At 39.2% G+C, this 16,782-nt stretch overlaps 1 protein-coding gene across 1 annotated transcript; it reads right to left on the bottom strand.

Annotated features, from left to right (window-relative positions):
- Positions 1-1,246: 1,246 nt before the first annotated feature.
- LOC129095596 (GTP-binding protein 2-like) lies at positions 1,247-16,519 on the bottom strand. The gene is given in 14 exon segments (XM_054604101.1): positions 1,247-3,952; positions 4,886-5,050; positions 5,807-5,958; positions 5,961-5,977; positions 6,159-6,217; positions 6,486-6,621; positions 8,087-8,339; positions 10,066-10,240; positions 10,993-11,190; positions 11,661-11,772; positions 13,215-13,399; positions 14,517-14,543; positions 16,182-16,206; positions 16,208-16,519. Coding segments are annotated over 14 exon segments (1,857 nt in total). The 5' UTR covers positions 16,366-16,519; the 3' UTR covers positions 1,247-3,757.
- Between the last annotated feature and the right edge of the window lie 263 nt (positions 16,520-16,782).

Here is a 16,782-nt window from a genome sequence, read left to right as displayed (position 1 = left end):
GAATTATAACACACATTGAGGAAGTTTTTTTAACCAAATATGGAGTTCTACCAGTCATTTTTATTTTCTTGATTAGGTATTGATGTTGTACAGAGCCCAAAGACCCAACAAACATTTATTTTTCTCCTTTTTTTGTGAGAACAAGGAGTTTTGGACCTGAGAGAACAAGATTGTAATTTGAGCAAACAAGTTAGTGATCAAATTAGTGATTCATGAGAACAAAAAAAATGTTTTGGTCATACAAGTTAGTGACTTAAGGGAACGAGATATAATCTTTTTCAAACAAGGAAGTAAGTTGTGCGAACAACATTGTGTTTGTGATTACAGAAGTTTGTGACTTCTGTAATCAGGATGATAAATTTGGCAGGCAGGGGGGGAAAAAAACAACCTTTTATTTCTTCAGGGCTCTGTAGTGCAGATTATGTTTCACCAGGTAATCAATTTTCTTTTTTGTTAATAAATTGTAGCCAGTTTTTGTTGTGCACTTCTGCAGATTTGATCAAATCCAGCTCAGAGCCTCAGATGGGCTGGACTCATGTAAACATGCTGCCGTTTGTTAAGGTTAGTTAGTTATTTATGTCATTAATGTTCCCAGAACACAAACAGCACTACGTGTTCAGGAGAAGAACTTGTTTAAGAGAATGAATTATTTTTTTTAATTGTTGTTATAAAAGTTTATTTACAAGAGTTCTGCTACAACACAGTTTGTGTCAGTTTTTAAAAGAAAAAGTCAAATCAGAAGCAGTTTTTCTTTGTTTGTTAATCCTGAAAAAAAATAAAAAATCTATATCAACAGATATGATATAGTGAAAATTACAATTTTAAATAATTCATCCGTTTTTTTTTGTGTACTTAAATTACAAACTCCTGAAAATGTGTAAACTCAGCGTTTTTTTCTAAAATACCGGACCGGTAGATTATTACTTTTTCCAAAATAATGCTTGATCAGCTCAAATCAAGGATGCCCTTGGTTCTTTTATTATTTATTCATTTTTGATTTAGCCAGGCTAACAGTTTCCACCTGCATCCTGTCTTTGTGCTAAGCTAAGCTACGCTAACTACATCCTGGACCTCTCTCTGTTCTGGACACCCTGATGTGAAAACTGATTTCTTCATGTCTGTCTCTGGCGAAGACGGAGAACAGGACGATTTTTCAAAATAAAAAAAAATAAAAAAAATCAATTCACACCTTCTGTCCTCAATGTTCCATTTTTATATTTATAAATAACAGTCAATAACAATTCAGTCATGTTGTTACACAGTTTATTTTTTTCAGTTGGAGGGACAGTCGGGGAAATCCACTCTTTAATGTTTAAACGTTCAGCTGTTTGTGTCAGTCGTCTCACACCTTGACCTTTCACCTCAGCGTTCCTCGTCCTCGTCGCTCTGCAGAACCGGCCGACGCAGATCGACACGCTGCTCTCTGACATCGACACGCATGCAGAACCAGAACACAAAGTGCAGAGAACTCCATTTGAACAGTAAGCAGTTTCAAACGCTACACAGGAATCCATGGAAAGTACATTCGATATTTAAGGTTTACAATTGCACAGAACCTCAGAGAAAAATCAAATAATAAACACTTGATATATAACTTCATACTTTAAATGAGAATATTAAGAGTTGGGTTTTTTTTGTTGTTTTATCTGCCGGTCAAAGAGCATGCAGGTTATGTTTAGCTGCAACAAGCTGCCTGGAACATCGAACCTTTCTAAACATGAACGGATAATCGGAAACAAACGCAGATATTTCAGTGTCCGTCATTTGTAAATGCAGATATTGAATGTAGAGGCTTCATCACTTCAAGAAGCAGCTCGAGCTTAAGAGCTGAACGGACGGCAACGTAAGGCTGTAAAGGAACAATGTTCAGCTTCAGATTCATCCAGTATTTGCATCAATGCGTCAACCTCTAAAACTGTGGTTTATTATTTATTGTAGGCTGTTTATTAATATATCAGGCTGAATTGGGAGAAAGGGGGAAAAAAAAACAGGGAAAAGTCAACATGTTTCTATTGTGGGGAGTCTGTTGGCGCTCCAGAGCCACGTTGACTGGACAGAAGGGATTCGTCATAATGATAGAAAGTGAATAAAGTGCAAAAAGAACGGAGCATAACAGAATGAGCAGGTTTTTTCAGATTGCCGGATTTAAATCCTGTCAAATCACATCAGTCTGAGGAATGTTTGGAGCCGTGTGGATGTCAGGAGTCATTTTGTTCGTCCTCTGTACGTTTTAAATGATTAAATTACACACAGAAATGCCCACAGGCTAGTTCATGAGCTGACCTAGCTGAAGAGCTAACGGGCTAATTAGTGAGCTAGCCAAAGGAGAGCAATCCCCAACTGGCGGTTAGCAAGTCAGCTAGCATGTTCGCTATCCAGACAAAAAGTTCACAGTTTACTGAAGAGATGTATTTGTATTATTTGTATAACTTTTTGTTTTTTCGGAGAGGTTTATACTCAAACACAGCAGCTTTATCTTAAACTGGAGGGTGTGACGTCCTCCATTTTGGGCTCAGATTTCAGCTTCTAGCGCTGTGAAGACAGATTTAAATTTGTCAACTTACATTCAAGTGAAAATGACAAAAATATGGGACTTTATTTTGATTCCACAAACTAATCTACACATTTTTAAATGCATGCCCTTAAGTTTATTTAAGCGCACAAATGTTCTTTTATCTGGTAAAATACGTTTAAGGGACGTCGGCTAAAATCTGACTCAAAAGCCGCATGTTTTCATCCAAAATATAAACAAAACTGTCAGCGAATATGCTTTCAAAATTTGTCACTTGACAAAAACTATGATAATCTAATCCTATATCAATTATCATTCAAAAACTACAATCCAGTCTATTGTTATAAATTGTCCAATGTTTCAATGTGCTGCTTTGCTCTGTTTTAGACGATTGTAAGGTGAATATTTTGGGGTTTGAAGACGTCAGCTTTGGCATTTTTCACTATTTTCTGATATTCAGAAGACCAAATGATTAATTAATTAAGCTAAATAGTATTAAACAGATTAATCGCTGTACACATTAACTGTGTTATCTACTGCTACATTAACTTGATGCTGCTTGAAGAGCACATTTGTCGTGTTTGTCCAAACAAACTGACCCCTGACGCCCACCGAGCTCCGAGGAAAACGCAGATATAATACATTTACGTTTTGAAGTTTATGGGCTGAAAAACATGCGAGATGTTTGATGAGAAGACACCTCACTCTGCCGAAAAGAAAATCCAATCTACTTCTGGAAATAATCCCCCTCTTCAGATTTCACATTTGGTCTGAGCGTGTGGAGATGTTGGGTTGTGTGTTTTGCAGGTTGAACGTAGAGTTCAGTCCTTCCTGTGCAGCAGAGATCCAGTGTTACATCTCTTTTAAAAACATTCATCCTCAAATCCACACCCGAAAAAAAAAATAATCCCGCCGTCTTCTCATGACAGTTGACGGAGAAAAAAAGGAGCCTCTTAACTCAAACTGAGGCACAACATCAGATTAATCGTCCGGCTTAAGGTCCACTGAGGTCAGCCGGCTTTAACTCAAGACATGAACGTCTGCTGGGAGGAAGATAATGATGATGAAGATGAGGATGATGAGGATGATGAGGGACTCTGTGACAGCTCAGCAGGACAGAAGCACAGATCCAGGACGGGAGGATTAAAACGCTGGCGTGTGGCGTGAGAGCCAGGCGGATGCATCGATGACGTCTAACCAGGGGAAAGTTCTCACGGAGCTCGACATCTGTCGACATGGAGGTCCTTAGTGCTCCTGCAGGTTCTGGTCCTGGTTCTGGTTCTGGTCGTGGTTCTGGGAGGCCGGCAGCAGGCGGGTGACGTGGCCGATGCCTTTGGTGACGCCCTCCCTGAAGAGCAGCTTGGCGCCCAGTCGCAGGTACTCCGGGTGTTTGATGAAGCGGAAGCGAACCACGGCTCTCTCGCCCGTACGCAGCTCGTCCTGCAGCAGAGGGGAGAGAGAGAGAGAAAGTTAGACAGGGAGAGAGGGAAAGTGAGAGAGAGACAGAGAGAGAGAGACAGTGAAAGTGAGACAGGGAGAGGGGGAAAGAGAGAGACACAGTGAGAAGTGAGAGAGAGAAGAGGGGGAGACAAGAGACAGAGAGAGAGAGAGAGAGTGAGAGAGAGAGAGGGGGAGAGAGAGGGAGAGAGAGAGAGAGAGAGAGAGAGACAGAGAAAGTGAGACAGGGAGAGAGGGAGAGAGAGAGAGAGAGAGACAGTGAAAGTGAGACAGGGAGAGAGGGAAAAAGAGAGAGAGAGAGAGAGAGACACAGTGAAAGTGAGACAGGGAGAGGGGGAAAGAGAGAGAGAGAGAGACAGTGACAGTGAGAGAGAGGGAGAGAGGGGAGAGAGAGACAGAGAAAGTGAGACAGGGAGAGAGGGAGAGAGAGAGAGAGAGACAGTGAAAGTGAGACAGGGAGAGAGACAGAGAGAGAGAGAGGAGAGAGAGAGAGGGAGAGGAGAGAGAGACAGTGAAAGTGAGACAGGGAGAGGGAGAGAGAGAGAGAGAGAGGGAGAGAGAGACAGAGAGAGAGAGAGACAGTGAAAGTGAGACAGAGAGAGGAGAGAGAGAGAGAGGAGAGAGAGAGGGAGAGAGACAGAGAGGGAGAGAGACAGAGAGAGAGAGAAAGTGAGACAGAGGGGAGAGAGAGAGACAGAGAAAGTGAGACAGGGAGAGGAGAGAGAGAGACAGAGAGAGAGAGACAGTGAAGGGTGAGACACAGAGACAGAGAGAGTGAGGAGAGAGAGAGAGAGAGAGAGACAGTGAAAGTGAGACAGGGAGAGAGTGAAAGGAGAGAGAGGGGAGAGAGAGGGAGACAGTGAAAGTGAGACAGGGAGAGAGAGGAGAGAGAGAGAAATCCATCCTCACACCGACCTTCCCGTGAAGGCACTCCGCGGTGGCCGTCTGCCTGACGTTGCCAACGTGCACGGTGACCTGTGACCCCCGGCGGAAGGTCTTGGCGTGGAAGAGCAGGACGATGGCGGCCTCAAACTGACAGCAGATGGTCGGGTTCATCTTGGGACTGACCATCACCATTCCCTGAAAAACACACATCGCTGTCATGGAGCGCTGACGTCAGCTGGTTTTTTTGAGGCTTCACTTCACTCAGAAACCTGCAGTGTCGTTTGTTTGGTCAGAACAAAGTGACGCAGCAGTTTTTGAAAAGAGGTTTCGTATCTTTCTTGTCACAACAACAAAACTAAAAGTCTAAAGTTTTTATTTACACCAGAAAATACAAAAGTTTGATGGATGAAAAATGCAAAGAAAGTCTCCGATCTTTAGAACCAGTGAGATAAAAAAAACAACTGTCCAGTTTGTCCTGAAGGTCACCTTCTTCTTTAAATCAAACCGGTTTATTCTCGGTACGGTGGCCCTTTAAGGACATCTATGACTCAGCTTTGCTTTGAGTTTAAATTTAGCATGTTGTTACATTGATCTTGTTAGAAAGCAAATTGTATGGAAAGTCAATGTAAACGCTACCATGTAAACATCGTGATGCTAATTTTACGTCACGATTACTGCTAGCGCGGTTAGTTCATCACTTTGGTTCAGACTGAAAAATCTCAACAACTATTGGATGGACTGTCATAAACTTTGGTGATTCTCGGTGTTTCCGTTTAGCGCCATCATCAGGTCAACATTTCACTTTGGTTTATGACCAAAAACCTGCAGAATAAATAACATAAACGTGACATAACAAAATAAATTCAAACCAAAAAACGAGACGACGGATTCATTCTTTATAACTTTGACAGGCGCTAAATCAGGACCAGGACAAGTCACGTGACCTCTGACCTTGCGCAGCAGCGAGCGGTCGAAGCTGCCCAGAGCCAGCGTGGCGGCCTGTCCGGCCCTCAGCACCCTGCAGGCCGAGCGGTTCCTCTGGATGCTGCCGACCTTCAGACGCAGGAAGCGACCCTCATCTGTCGGACCGACCACCAGCCGCCGCCCTCCCGACACACTCCGCTGAAACACACACACACACACACACACACACACACACACACACACACACACACACACACACACACACACACACACACACACACACACACACGGTCGGTCCAAATACTGCAACATAACTTGTCTGGGCCAAAAACAGAATTTAAAACTATAAAATACTTTTCAGACTTTTTTTTTTTCTCACCTGTACAGAGTTCCTCCCACCACAGTCCCAACATCAGGAACAGAGTAGATCTCATCCACCTGCAAACACACACACACACACACACACACACACACACACACACACACACACACACACACACACACACACACCGATCAATATCTTTCATGTTTGAATATCTTTTCATGTTTTGTAAAAGTTACACTTTTACAAACCTGCTTTGGTATTTGACATGTATTTTTCTCCGTATATTTACTTCTAACACCACTAGATCACTGTGTGTGTGTGTGTGTGCGTGTGTGCCTGTTGTGTGTGTGTGTGTGTATGTGTGTGTGTGTGTGTGTGTACCTGGAACTCGGTGAGCTGCTGCATCAGCTCCTCCTGCTCCTTGCTGTTGCTCAGTGGAGGGAGGATGTTCAAGAAAACCTTCAGGAGGTCCAGACTCTCTCCAGACACACTGGACAGGGTGAAGATGGGCGTGATGCTGCACACACACACACACACACACACACACACACACACACACACACACACACACACACACACACACACACACACACACACACAATAGAATAAAAACAAACGGTGGTTTAAGCCTCTCTTTCTGAGTCTCTGCATTCACAACGTCAGAGTCTCCAGTTAACATGGAAACCAGCTGATGTGTGACACCGGTGTGCTGCGTCTGCCTCCACCTGCAGCAGCTGACCTGTGTTTCCATCTGATCCGGTTCACCTGACTCAGCGCTGCAGCAGCAGGGCTTCACCCTCCAGCGGGCTGACCAGACTACGACAGCAGGGCGGTGCAGCTGCTTCTACGTTTATCACAGGTGGTGCACTAAAGTCTGAACTCTGTCAGAGTCATGTTCTGTAGAGCTAAAGACCTTTAACATCAGACGACAACTTCCATTCCTCCTCAGGCTTTCGACCCACATCATGGACAGAGAAGTCAAACACAGACTAAGTACTATACGTAAGTACAATTCTGTGATACTTGACAATCTTTAAATGACTATTCTCATTTTATGCTACTTTATACCTCAACTCTACTACATCTCAGAGGGGAATATTATACTTTTTACTGCACCATATTTAGTTGACAATATTATTTGCTGGTTACTTTTTAAATAAAGCATATATGTATCAGTAGTATTTGTACTGTATTTGTGAACTGCAGTAGCAGTAGTATTAGTAGTATTTGTACCCACCATGCAGACTGAGTGAACTGCTGCAGTAGTATTAGTAGTAGTAGTAGTAGTAGTAGTAGTAGTAGTAGTAGTAGTAGTAGTACTTGTAGTATGCAGACTGGTGAACTGCTGCAGTAGCAGTAGTAGTAGTAGTAGTAGTAGTATTAGTAGCAGTAGTAGTAGTAGTAGTATTAGTAGCAGTAGTAGTAGTAGTAGTATTAGTAGTAGTAGTAGTAGTAGTAGTAGTAGTAGTAGTAGTAGTAGTAGTAGTACCATGCAGACTAGTAACTGTAGTAGTAGTAGTAGTAGTAGTAGTAGTAGTAGTAGTAGTAGTACTTGTACCCACCATGCAGACTGGGTGAACTGCTGCAGTAGTAGTAGTAGTAGTAGTAGTAGTAGTAGTAGTAGTAGTATTAGTAGTAGTATTAGTAGTAGTATTAGTAGTACTTGTACCCACCATGCAGACTGGGTGAACTGCTGCAGTATTAGTAGTAGTAGTAGTAGTAGTAGTAGTAGTAGTAGTAGTAGTAGTAGTATTAGTAGTAGCAGTAGTAGTACTGGTAGTACTTGTACCCACCATGCAGACTGGGTGAACTGCAGTAGTAGTAGTAGTATTAGTAGCAGTAGTAGTAGTAGTAGTAGTAGTAGCAGTAGTAGTAGTAGTAGTAGTAGTAGTAGTAGTAGTAGTAGTAGTAGTAGTAGTAGTAGTAGTAGTAGTAGTATTAGTAGTAGTAGTAGTAGTAGTATTGGTAGTACTTGTACCCACCATGCAGACTGGGTGAACTGCTGAGCGGCCGTCACGGCGTCGTCCGGGTTGGACACCTCCATCGGTACTTTGTTGCAGCCCGGCTGCTTCAGGAGTCGCTCCAGCTGACGGACGGTTCTCTCCACGGTGCCGCGGGAGCAAAGGTCCACTTTACTGACCACGATGAAGATGGGAACTTTCAGCGCCATGGCCAGGCCCAGGTGCTCCCGGTCGTGCCGGCTGGACGGAGGAGAGCGGGAACACTGTGAGCATGCTGACATCAAAATAAAATACTTCATTACCCAGAAACCATCTGGCAGGAACCAGGAGAGAATCACACAGTAACAGCCTTTCTACTATTTTGTTTTGTTTACAGTTTTATTACTTCTTAAAAAAATAGTGTTTTTGTATTCTAATCTCCTTTTCACTCTAAATATAAAATAATCATCGATCTAAATATAAATGCAACTAAATATTTCTTCCCCTCACTTAACTTAGCTTAATACTTTTAAGACCTTTTTAATACCACTTAGAATGTATTTTAATACCTGTTTCGTTGCCAAACTGGAAAAGTATCAGAGCATAATGGAAAACCAGTATGGATGACATGACCTAGAGTTATTTATTATGATACCACATATTTATCAGTACTTCCTAGCAGTTTATAACTATAATTTCTACTTTTATAATACATGAACTTAATGGGTTTTTACTAAAATCTTAATTTAATTGTTAAGTTTTACTAGCTGCTGTAGCTAACATAAGTGTGTCATCATATACAGAAACATTTAACAACTAACATAACTGTTTTCAGCAACCAAAAGAAAACTATTTAAACTTTTGTTTATTTAATTTGAGACTTTTTTAAACCTTCTAAGAGATTTTTTTTATTCAATATTTTCCTATATTAAAGATTAAAGCTGCAACAATCAGGTGGTACTTGATCGACGGAAAATAATTTAAAACTATTTTGATAATCGATATTTTTCTGTTACATTTTTTTTTATTACGCAAACAATGAGGCAGGTTTAACTTTTCAAATGTGAGGATGTTCTGCTTTTCTTTGTTACATTTAATATTAAACTGAGTATCTTTGGGTTTTGGACTGTTGATTTGACAAAGTAAGACATTTTGGACTGATAAAGTGTGATTAATGGTCAATATGAGTTGTGGCCTTAATTGCTCAAGTGTTAATATTATTATCTACTTCCTATGAAGTTTGTATGTAGGATAAGAATTAACTACATAATGTTATTTTGGTTTGAAAAACAAAATGAGAATAAAGCTTTTAAAATTTTTAAAAATATTGAAAACTTAAATCCAGAATACAACGGAACTTTCTGATGTCGCTACATAAACAAAACCTTGAGTTCTTATAATAAACCAGCTCTGACTCTCTGAGTCTAATGTCATATTAACATTGATCACTTCTGCCCTCTAGTGGTGACTTTACAGTGTTGTTTTGAATTATTCATGAAGAAATTATGTAGAAAAATAGTTTAAAAACAACAAAAAAAAGAAATAGAATACCTAGAAAAAAATATAAAACTGTCAAACATCAATAAACACTGATGTTCTTCTGTTTTAGACGTTTGTGGGAGATGCTGCAGATCAAATCAGGAATGATTAGGGCTGAAGCAATAAGTCCAATAACTGATTAGGTGATTCACAGAAAAATGAATTGCAACTATTTTAATAACTGATAAATTGTCCCCTTCTGTTCTGAGAAAATGTGATCTGTTTTTTGTTTTTTTTTCATAGAAAAAACTTGAATTAATCGAGAAATTATTGTTAGATTAATTGATACTGAACAGGATTTTTTGGCATAAATGTGACAACTTCATTTTCAGATAAAAATGAACCGTGTCACAGAGTCTACTTTATACTGACATAGCGGGACAGAAGATTACAAATTGCCCATCATCTCACGTCATCACACACACAGATAGGACTTTTCTGATATCGTTGCTTCCTGTCTGAGTCGTGCGGCTGCAGCTCACCGATGCCCGTGTTGGCGCTCACCACCAGCATGGCGAAGTCGGGGCAGTAGCTGGTGAGGCCGAAGATGGTCGTCTTCAGGTACTTGTGGTGTCCGGCCAGATCGATGAAGGTGATCATCTTGGAGGAGCTCTCGCAGATCTCCTCGGCTGTCCGAGACTCGCTGTAGTTCACAACCTGCAACAGAACCGTGTGTTGTTATTAGACTTTTATAAAACTCCCAAATATTGGAAATCTGAATTATTTAAATGTAGTGACACCGTTGGACTATTGACTGGATTATCAGCAGATACTTAATATTAAATGGATTCACAAAGGAAGTATTTACTGGACGGAATAGTATTTAATTGTACAGGTGTTTATAATATTTTGTAGTGTTGTTAGGCTTCCTGTTTGGGACCTAAAGCACTTGATAAAAATCTTATTATTTGAGTACAAATTAAATAATTTAACTGTTTGTTGTGAGATATTTTGAAATAAAACATATTAAAAATTAAAATAAATCTGGTAATTATATATTTGGATATATATGTGTGTGTGTTTTTATATATATATATATATATGTATGTATGTATGTTTGTATATATATATATATATGTATATATATATATGTATATATATGTATATATATATGTATGTATATATATATACATATACACTGCATCAAGAAACCATGAATTACTAACTATATATAACTCTATACTATATATATATATATATATATATATATATATATGTGTGTGTGTGTGTGTGTGTGTGTGTGTGTGTAAAAGCTGACATCCCCCTCTCTCTCTCTCTCTCTCTCTCTCTCTATATATCTATATATATATACAGTATATGTAAAAGCTGACATATATATATATAGATATATATATATATATACGGCTGTCCTCTCTCTCTCTCTCTCTCTCTGCCATCCGTGTGCTCACCTCTCCTTTGCTGTTGAAGCCGAGGATCTCGAAGCTGATGCTGGAGGTTCGTCCCGTCTGGATCTCGTGCAGATGTCTGAAGAGGTTGAGCCTCGCTCGGCCTCGCCCGTTGTCCAGCTCGCCCTGCGTCAGGACGCCCAGCAGGGTCGACTTCCCCGAGTCCACGTTCCCCAGAACCGCCACCCGCAGGTCCAGGAACTGTCCCAGTCCAAAAAAAAAAAAGTATGGCGGAGGAGAGGGATCATAGTCTCTACTTTAAACTCTGCGGCTTCCTGTGGTCGGCGTACATTTGAGGTGAGGTGCGTCGTGGTCATGTTTTATGTCTTAGGGCCTTTTTTTAAAACTGTATTGTTTAGTCCTGTTGAATCAAGACACGTAAGAGGAAGTGGTCTCGGTTGCTACGGTTTCAAACTACAAGGCGCGTTTGAGCTAAATGGCTCCCGTAGTCTGTACATAGCTTTGCATTCTGGGATGCGGATGATAAATTGTTGCTAGCAGCTGTCTGGAGAATGATGGGATGTCTGACGTTGACAGAGACGAGTTCCTTTGTTTACTTTCTCACTCTGGTCCCAGACACATCTAACCAATGAGAGGAGAGAACGCTCTCATCTGGCGTTTAGTTCAACTCACCCAGAGATTCAAACCAAGCAGCACCTGGAGACTCTCACCTGCTGATCATCGGGAACTTTTCGAACCAGGACTTCTGCGATTTTGCGTGTGTTCCTGTCCAAGTCGTAGTCCACCTCCCTCTCTCGGAGGAGAGTGATGTCGGCACCGACTCTGAAGAAAAACCCGATCAGACAAATTCAGTTAACAGCTCTGTCCAAAGCAGACCATCAATTTTAGATCAGTGCATTATGAAAAATCGACTTGCAGTGACTTGAAACCTGAAATTTCTGCTGTTTTATCCTTTTTAAAATATAATTGACATTATATTTCCACAGATCAAAATGTAAACCATACTTTGGGATTTCGTTTTGACGTCTTTACTTAACATTTTATTAAACTTATATTTTTTCTTTTTTTCCAAAACACCAGCAACGAGGAAGATCTTGGGTAGATAATAATGAGAATATGTTTTTTTCTAAATTCATACCCTCTAAACTAAAAAGGAAACTCTAACACTATTACTAAGCTTGTTTACAAAAAGTGGGGAGGGAACCATAAATGTATTATTATTAGTATTATTAGTATTATTACTGTAATTATTATTCCCATTATTATTATTATTATTGAATGCATCACAGGGGAGGGTTTGACTCTGTCTTGTATTATTTATCGATACAACTTAAATGAAATATACAACTTAGACAAATTTTATGTAAAATGTATATATATATTTATTTTTTTTGGGGCATATTTCTGCACAGCATCTTGAACATTACAGTAACTGAGGTTAAATTCCTTCTGCAGGTCTCTCTGTTGTAACACCTGACAGTGTGACATCAGCTGTTGTAAACTGGAATAACTTCCTGTCTAACATACAGTACCAGTCAAAAGTTTGGACACACCTTCTCATTCAATGGTTTTTCTTTATTTTTATTTCTTTCTACATTGTAGATTAATATTGAAGACATCCAAACTATGAAGGAACACATATGGAATTATGTGGTAAACAAACAAATGCTCAACAAACCAGAATATGTTTTATATTTTAGATTCTTCAAAGTAGTTGAATGAGAAGGTGTGTCCAAACTTTTGACTGGTACTGTATCTGTGACTGTCACATGACCAACTCTCTATTAATCAGGGTCCACTTCGCTTTTTGGCATTTATCTTCATGTGATAACATTCCCTATTCATGTCTGTCACAGTGCAGCTCTGCTCTGATTACAAATCATTAACAGGAATATAAATATTACTCTTTGGTAACATTTTTTGTGAATGAAACTTCCCAGAAGCAGAGTCTAAGAGAGAGACGGTCTTTTATGGCACTTTTAGGGGGTCATAGATTATGCTAATGATCAAATCTCACCAACACACACACCTTTGCAGGAACAGGTGTTCATGAAGGCTTTAACGAGTGATTAACGATGATTTCATCCAGTTAAAAGAGACGAAACATGAACTAGCCCCACAAGATAAAAGTTTAGGATAAGAATATAAAAATCTCCAATGTTAAGAGCTTGCCGAAAACTTATATATACTTTAAAAATGTATATTTCAAAGGTGTTGTTTTCATCTAACGGTGGTGATAGAGCGTCTCAAACCAGGTGACCTACTTCTCTGCCATCCTCTTTAAGGTCTTCAGTGAGGCCCTCATGTCGGCCTCCGTCAGTCCGACCAGCAGGCCGTTGTCCTCCACTCCGATCTGGTAGACGGCTTCACCGCGGCCTTCCTGCAGACGCCACTTCAGCTGCGTGGCCAGATGCTCGAAGCGATACTGCGTGGGGTTAACCAGCTTCAACTACGGCGACATCAGAGAGAGAGAGAGAGAGATATGATACGAATAGAATAAGTGCAATAAACTAATAGAATATTAATATTGTGTTTAAAGTCAAATTAGACCACTTGTGGTGGCGATGTAGGATTCACAGAGTTAAAGTCAAGACCTTTAAAGATATATTTTAATACCACACAGAATTAAATATTTTATGGTCACATTGGCCAAAGCACAAAAGATATCAATGAAAACCAGTGGGGATTGTTTACAATGTGCATTCATTTATTGACATATATTTAATATTTTGTCAGTAATTCCCAGCAGTATATACCAATAAAGGCTTCAGAAACTAACAACTACTTATATTACTGCTCATTATTTTCAACATAAATCTATTGTTTTTGTTGTTGTTTTTGTCTTTATCATGTCAGAAAATAGTGAAAAAGGCTTGTTATAGTACCGTCTTCAGATGACTTGTATTTATATATTATATATTGTATATATGACAGTCCAAAACCCCAAAATATTCAATTTACCATCATGTATGACAAAGAAAATCATCAATGTTTGGCATTTTTGCTTAAAAAGGCCTAACATTATTATTTTGAAGTCAATCATAACAATATAAGAATATTTCGAATAGTATAATGTATCATCAAAAGTGAATCAGGACCCGGATAAGCAGAAGAAAATGGATAAATTAATGGATTTGAGCCATTTTAAAAATAACTAATTAAGTTAAGGTCCCCCTATGAATCAAGGTAAGAAGTCTTGAACGGGGCACTGGGGATTTTCAAGACAGTTTTTATTACAAAACAAATCTCATGCACAAACATTTGATAACAAATGTTACTTCCAAAGGCAGTCCGGGGGGGAAATAAAGACGTTTGAAAATAGAATTCAGTGGTTTTCCATATCTTTGAAGGTCTTTTTTGAGGAAACTGAAATGCCCTGCTTTAACAGCCCAGGCCTGCTTTAATCCTAAGTATCATGTCCAATAAAAACCCACCTCAAGATTTAGAAAAAAAAAAGGAAATTAGAACAGTATACAAAAGTACATTCAGCATGTTCTGCAGATCATATTTTGCTATGAAGAACTTGCATTATGCTAAAACACAACAGGAAATGAAGAGGTAGTTACCTTGTACTCAATGTTTCCTTCTTCAGCCTGCAAACAGAGGAGAAATAAAACACTTTAGGACACTTAACGACAGATTCATGTCAAAACGACTGAACTAACTATTGTATAAACTGTATGGCCAACATATCCAAATGCTATTTTGGTACTTTTTGTCCAATTCCGTCTTTCCAGTTTTTGCCCCTCTGTTCTAATGGAGAGAAATCTAAATGCTGCAGCACATAATGATATTTTAGACAAAAGTGTTTTCTCCAGCTTTGGGCCAACAGCTTGTGTTTGTGTCTTTCCTGTTTCAGAGACCTGACCTTAAACCCCACCCAACACCTCTGGGATGAACTGGAAAGCGGACTGAGAGGTATGTTTTTGCTGAGTTAAACAATTACCCCCTTTTTTTTCACACCTGAAAATCAAAGTGAGGCCTGCTCTGTATTAGAAAAAATCTTTAAGGACCCTTAGGCGAACTATATTTACAACTGTAATAACACAATAGCAGTTATTACTATTATATTATACCATAGCATTTATATTATAGTAAGTGATTAAAAAAAAGGAACAGATTTCTCTACAAACACCCCCTGTGTGTGCAGTAAAATTCACTTTCGCCCGCTTCTTGCCCTAATTTCATTAACTATACAAGCAATATAAAGTTTGTTAAAATGTATTAAAATATAAAGCTTGACTTGGACCTTTACCTATATCGTAATGATGCTCTCGTCTTTTTTGCACACAGTTAAATTCCCTGAATATCTGTTCATCACAACTGCTTCCTCTATCATTCAATACAATACAATACACTGTGCAATTATAGTTATAGTAGTTTTTCTGTCTGTACATATAATATTTCAGTTATTGTGGATTCTTTACTGTTTTTACTGCTTATTTATAATACTTGTTTTTTTTAATCTTGTTTTTCTTTTTACTCTGTCTCTTGTTTGCACTATAACCTTTGCTGCTGTAATCCTGTAAATGTCCCCGCTGCGGGACATAATAAAGGATTATCTTATTTTATTCTTATCTTATCTTATATCTTATAATGTAATGTAATGTATTCTGGAGTTATTCCAGTCAGCAGAGGCTTTAACACTGTTATGAAAGTTGAAATCTAAAAAACAGCAAAGCAAACACTGCCTCTTGTTGTTGAAACAATTGCCGAATTATTGATTGGTCTTTATTATGTCTGAAAATACATTTACTCAATATACATAACTTTGCATATCAACCATACAGACACATTTATGTATAATTGTCAGATATGTGAGTGCAGTCTGTGTCTGTGCAGATGTGTATAGGGGCTCCTATTGTCTGTGTCTGTGTAGTTGTATAGTATGTGTATTTATTGTCTGTGTAGTTGTAGTTGTATAGTAGTTGTATAGTATGTGTATTTATTGTCTGTGTCTGTGTATTTATTGTCTGTGTTAGTTGAGCTGCTGCAACACTTGAATTTCCCCCATGGGGATCAATAAAGGAATATAATAATAATAATAATAATAATAATAATAATAATATTAACATTTACATTATTTCCAAACCATGCAAAACACATGTATTTATTCACATATTGATGTGGTGCAGAATAAATGTGTCATTGTTTTTGCATGGAGCTAACTAGGTTTTGCTGCAGCACCAGGAGCTATCTGTTAATCCCCCGGATGTAGGACCCGTAGATACCTCCGGGGGAAATACGGTGGGGGGTTTTGTTGTTCCTGTTGTTCTTCTTGTTCCGCCTCTTCCTGCCTCGTTTGCCTCTCCTCGTTCGGCTCTTTTTCGACGTTTTCTTCCCGTTGTTCCCGGAGCCCTGTCCGTGTCTGCTGTGGCCGGGCGACGCTGCACCACTGCGGGGCAAATCCACCATGGCTGAGCTCAGGACGAACCCGGAAGTAGAGATCACCGGGAGAACCTCACCTCTAGTACTAATAATATTAGTAATATTAATAGTAATAATGATGGTAATAGAGATACAGCTCCTCTTTCTAACATCACATCCACCTGAACGCACGGCCTGCCTGCGTGAGGAGCCGCCGCGGAGGATGCTCTCTCCTCAGCATCACCCACGTGGTCAAGTCGGCGCTCCTTCACTACGTCACGGCTTCCTGTTTGCGAGTTTCAAAATAAATTCACCGGAAGATTAAAAAGAAAAGAAAAAAAAAGGGATTATATTTCAAAGTAAAAATAATAATAATAATAATAATAATAATAATAATAATAATAATAATAATAATAATAATAATAATAATAATAATAATAATAATAAGTATAACAGTGGCTGAGA

Source organism: Anoplopoma fimbria, chromosome 9 (assembly GCF_027596085.1).
Source record: "Anoplopoma fimbria isolate UVic2021 breed Golden Eagle Sablefish chromosome 9, Afim_UVic_2022, whole genome shotgun sequence".
NCBI lineage: Eukaryota > Metazoa > Chordata > Actinopteri > Perciformes > Anoplopomatidae > Anoplopoma > Anoplopoma fimbria.
The sequence above is the reverse complement of the archived record's forward strand: the minus strand, read 5'-3'. Positions and strand labels throughout refer to the sequence as shown.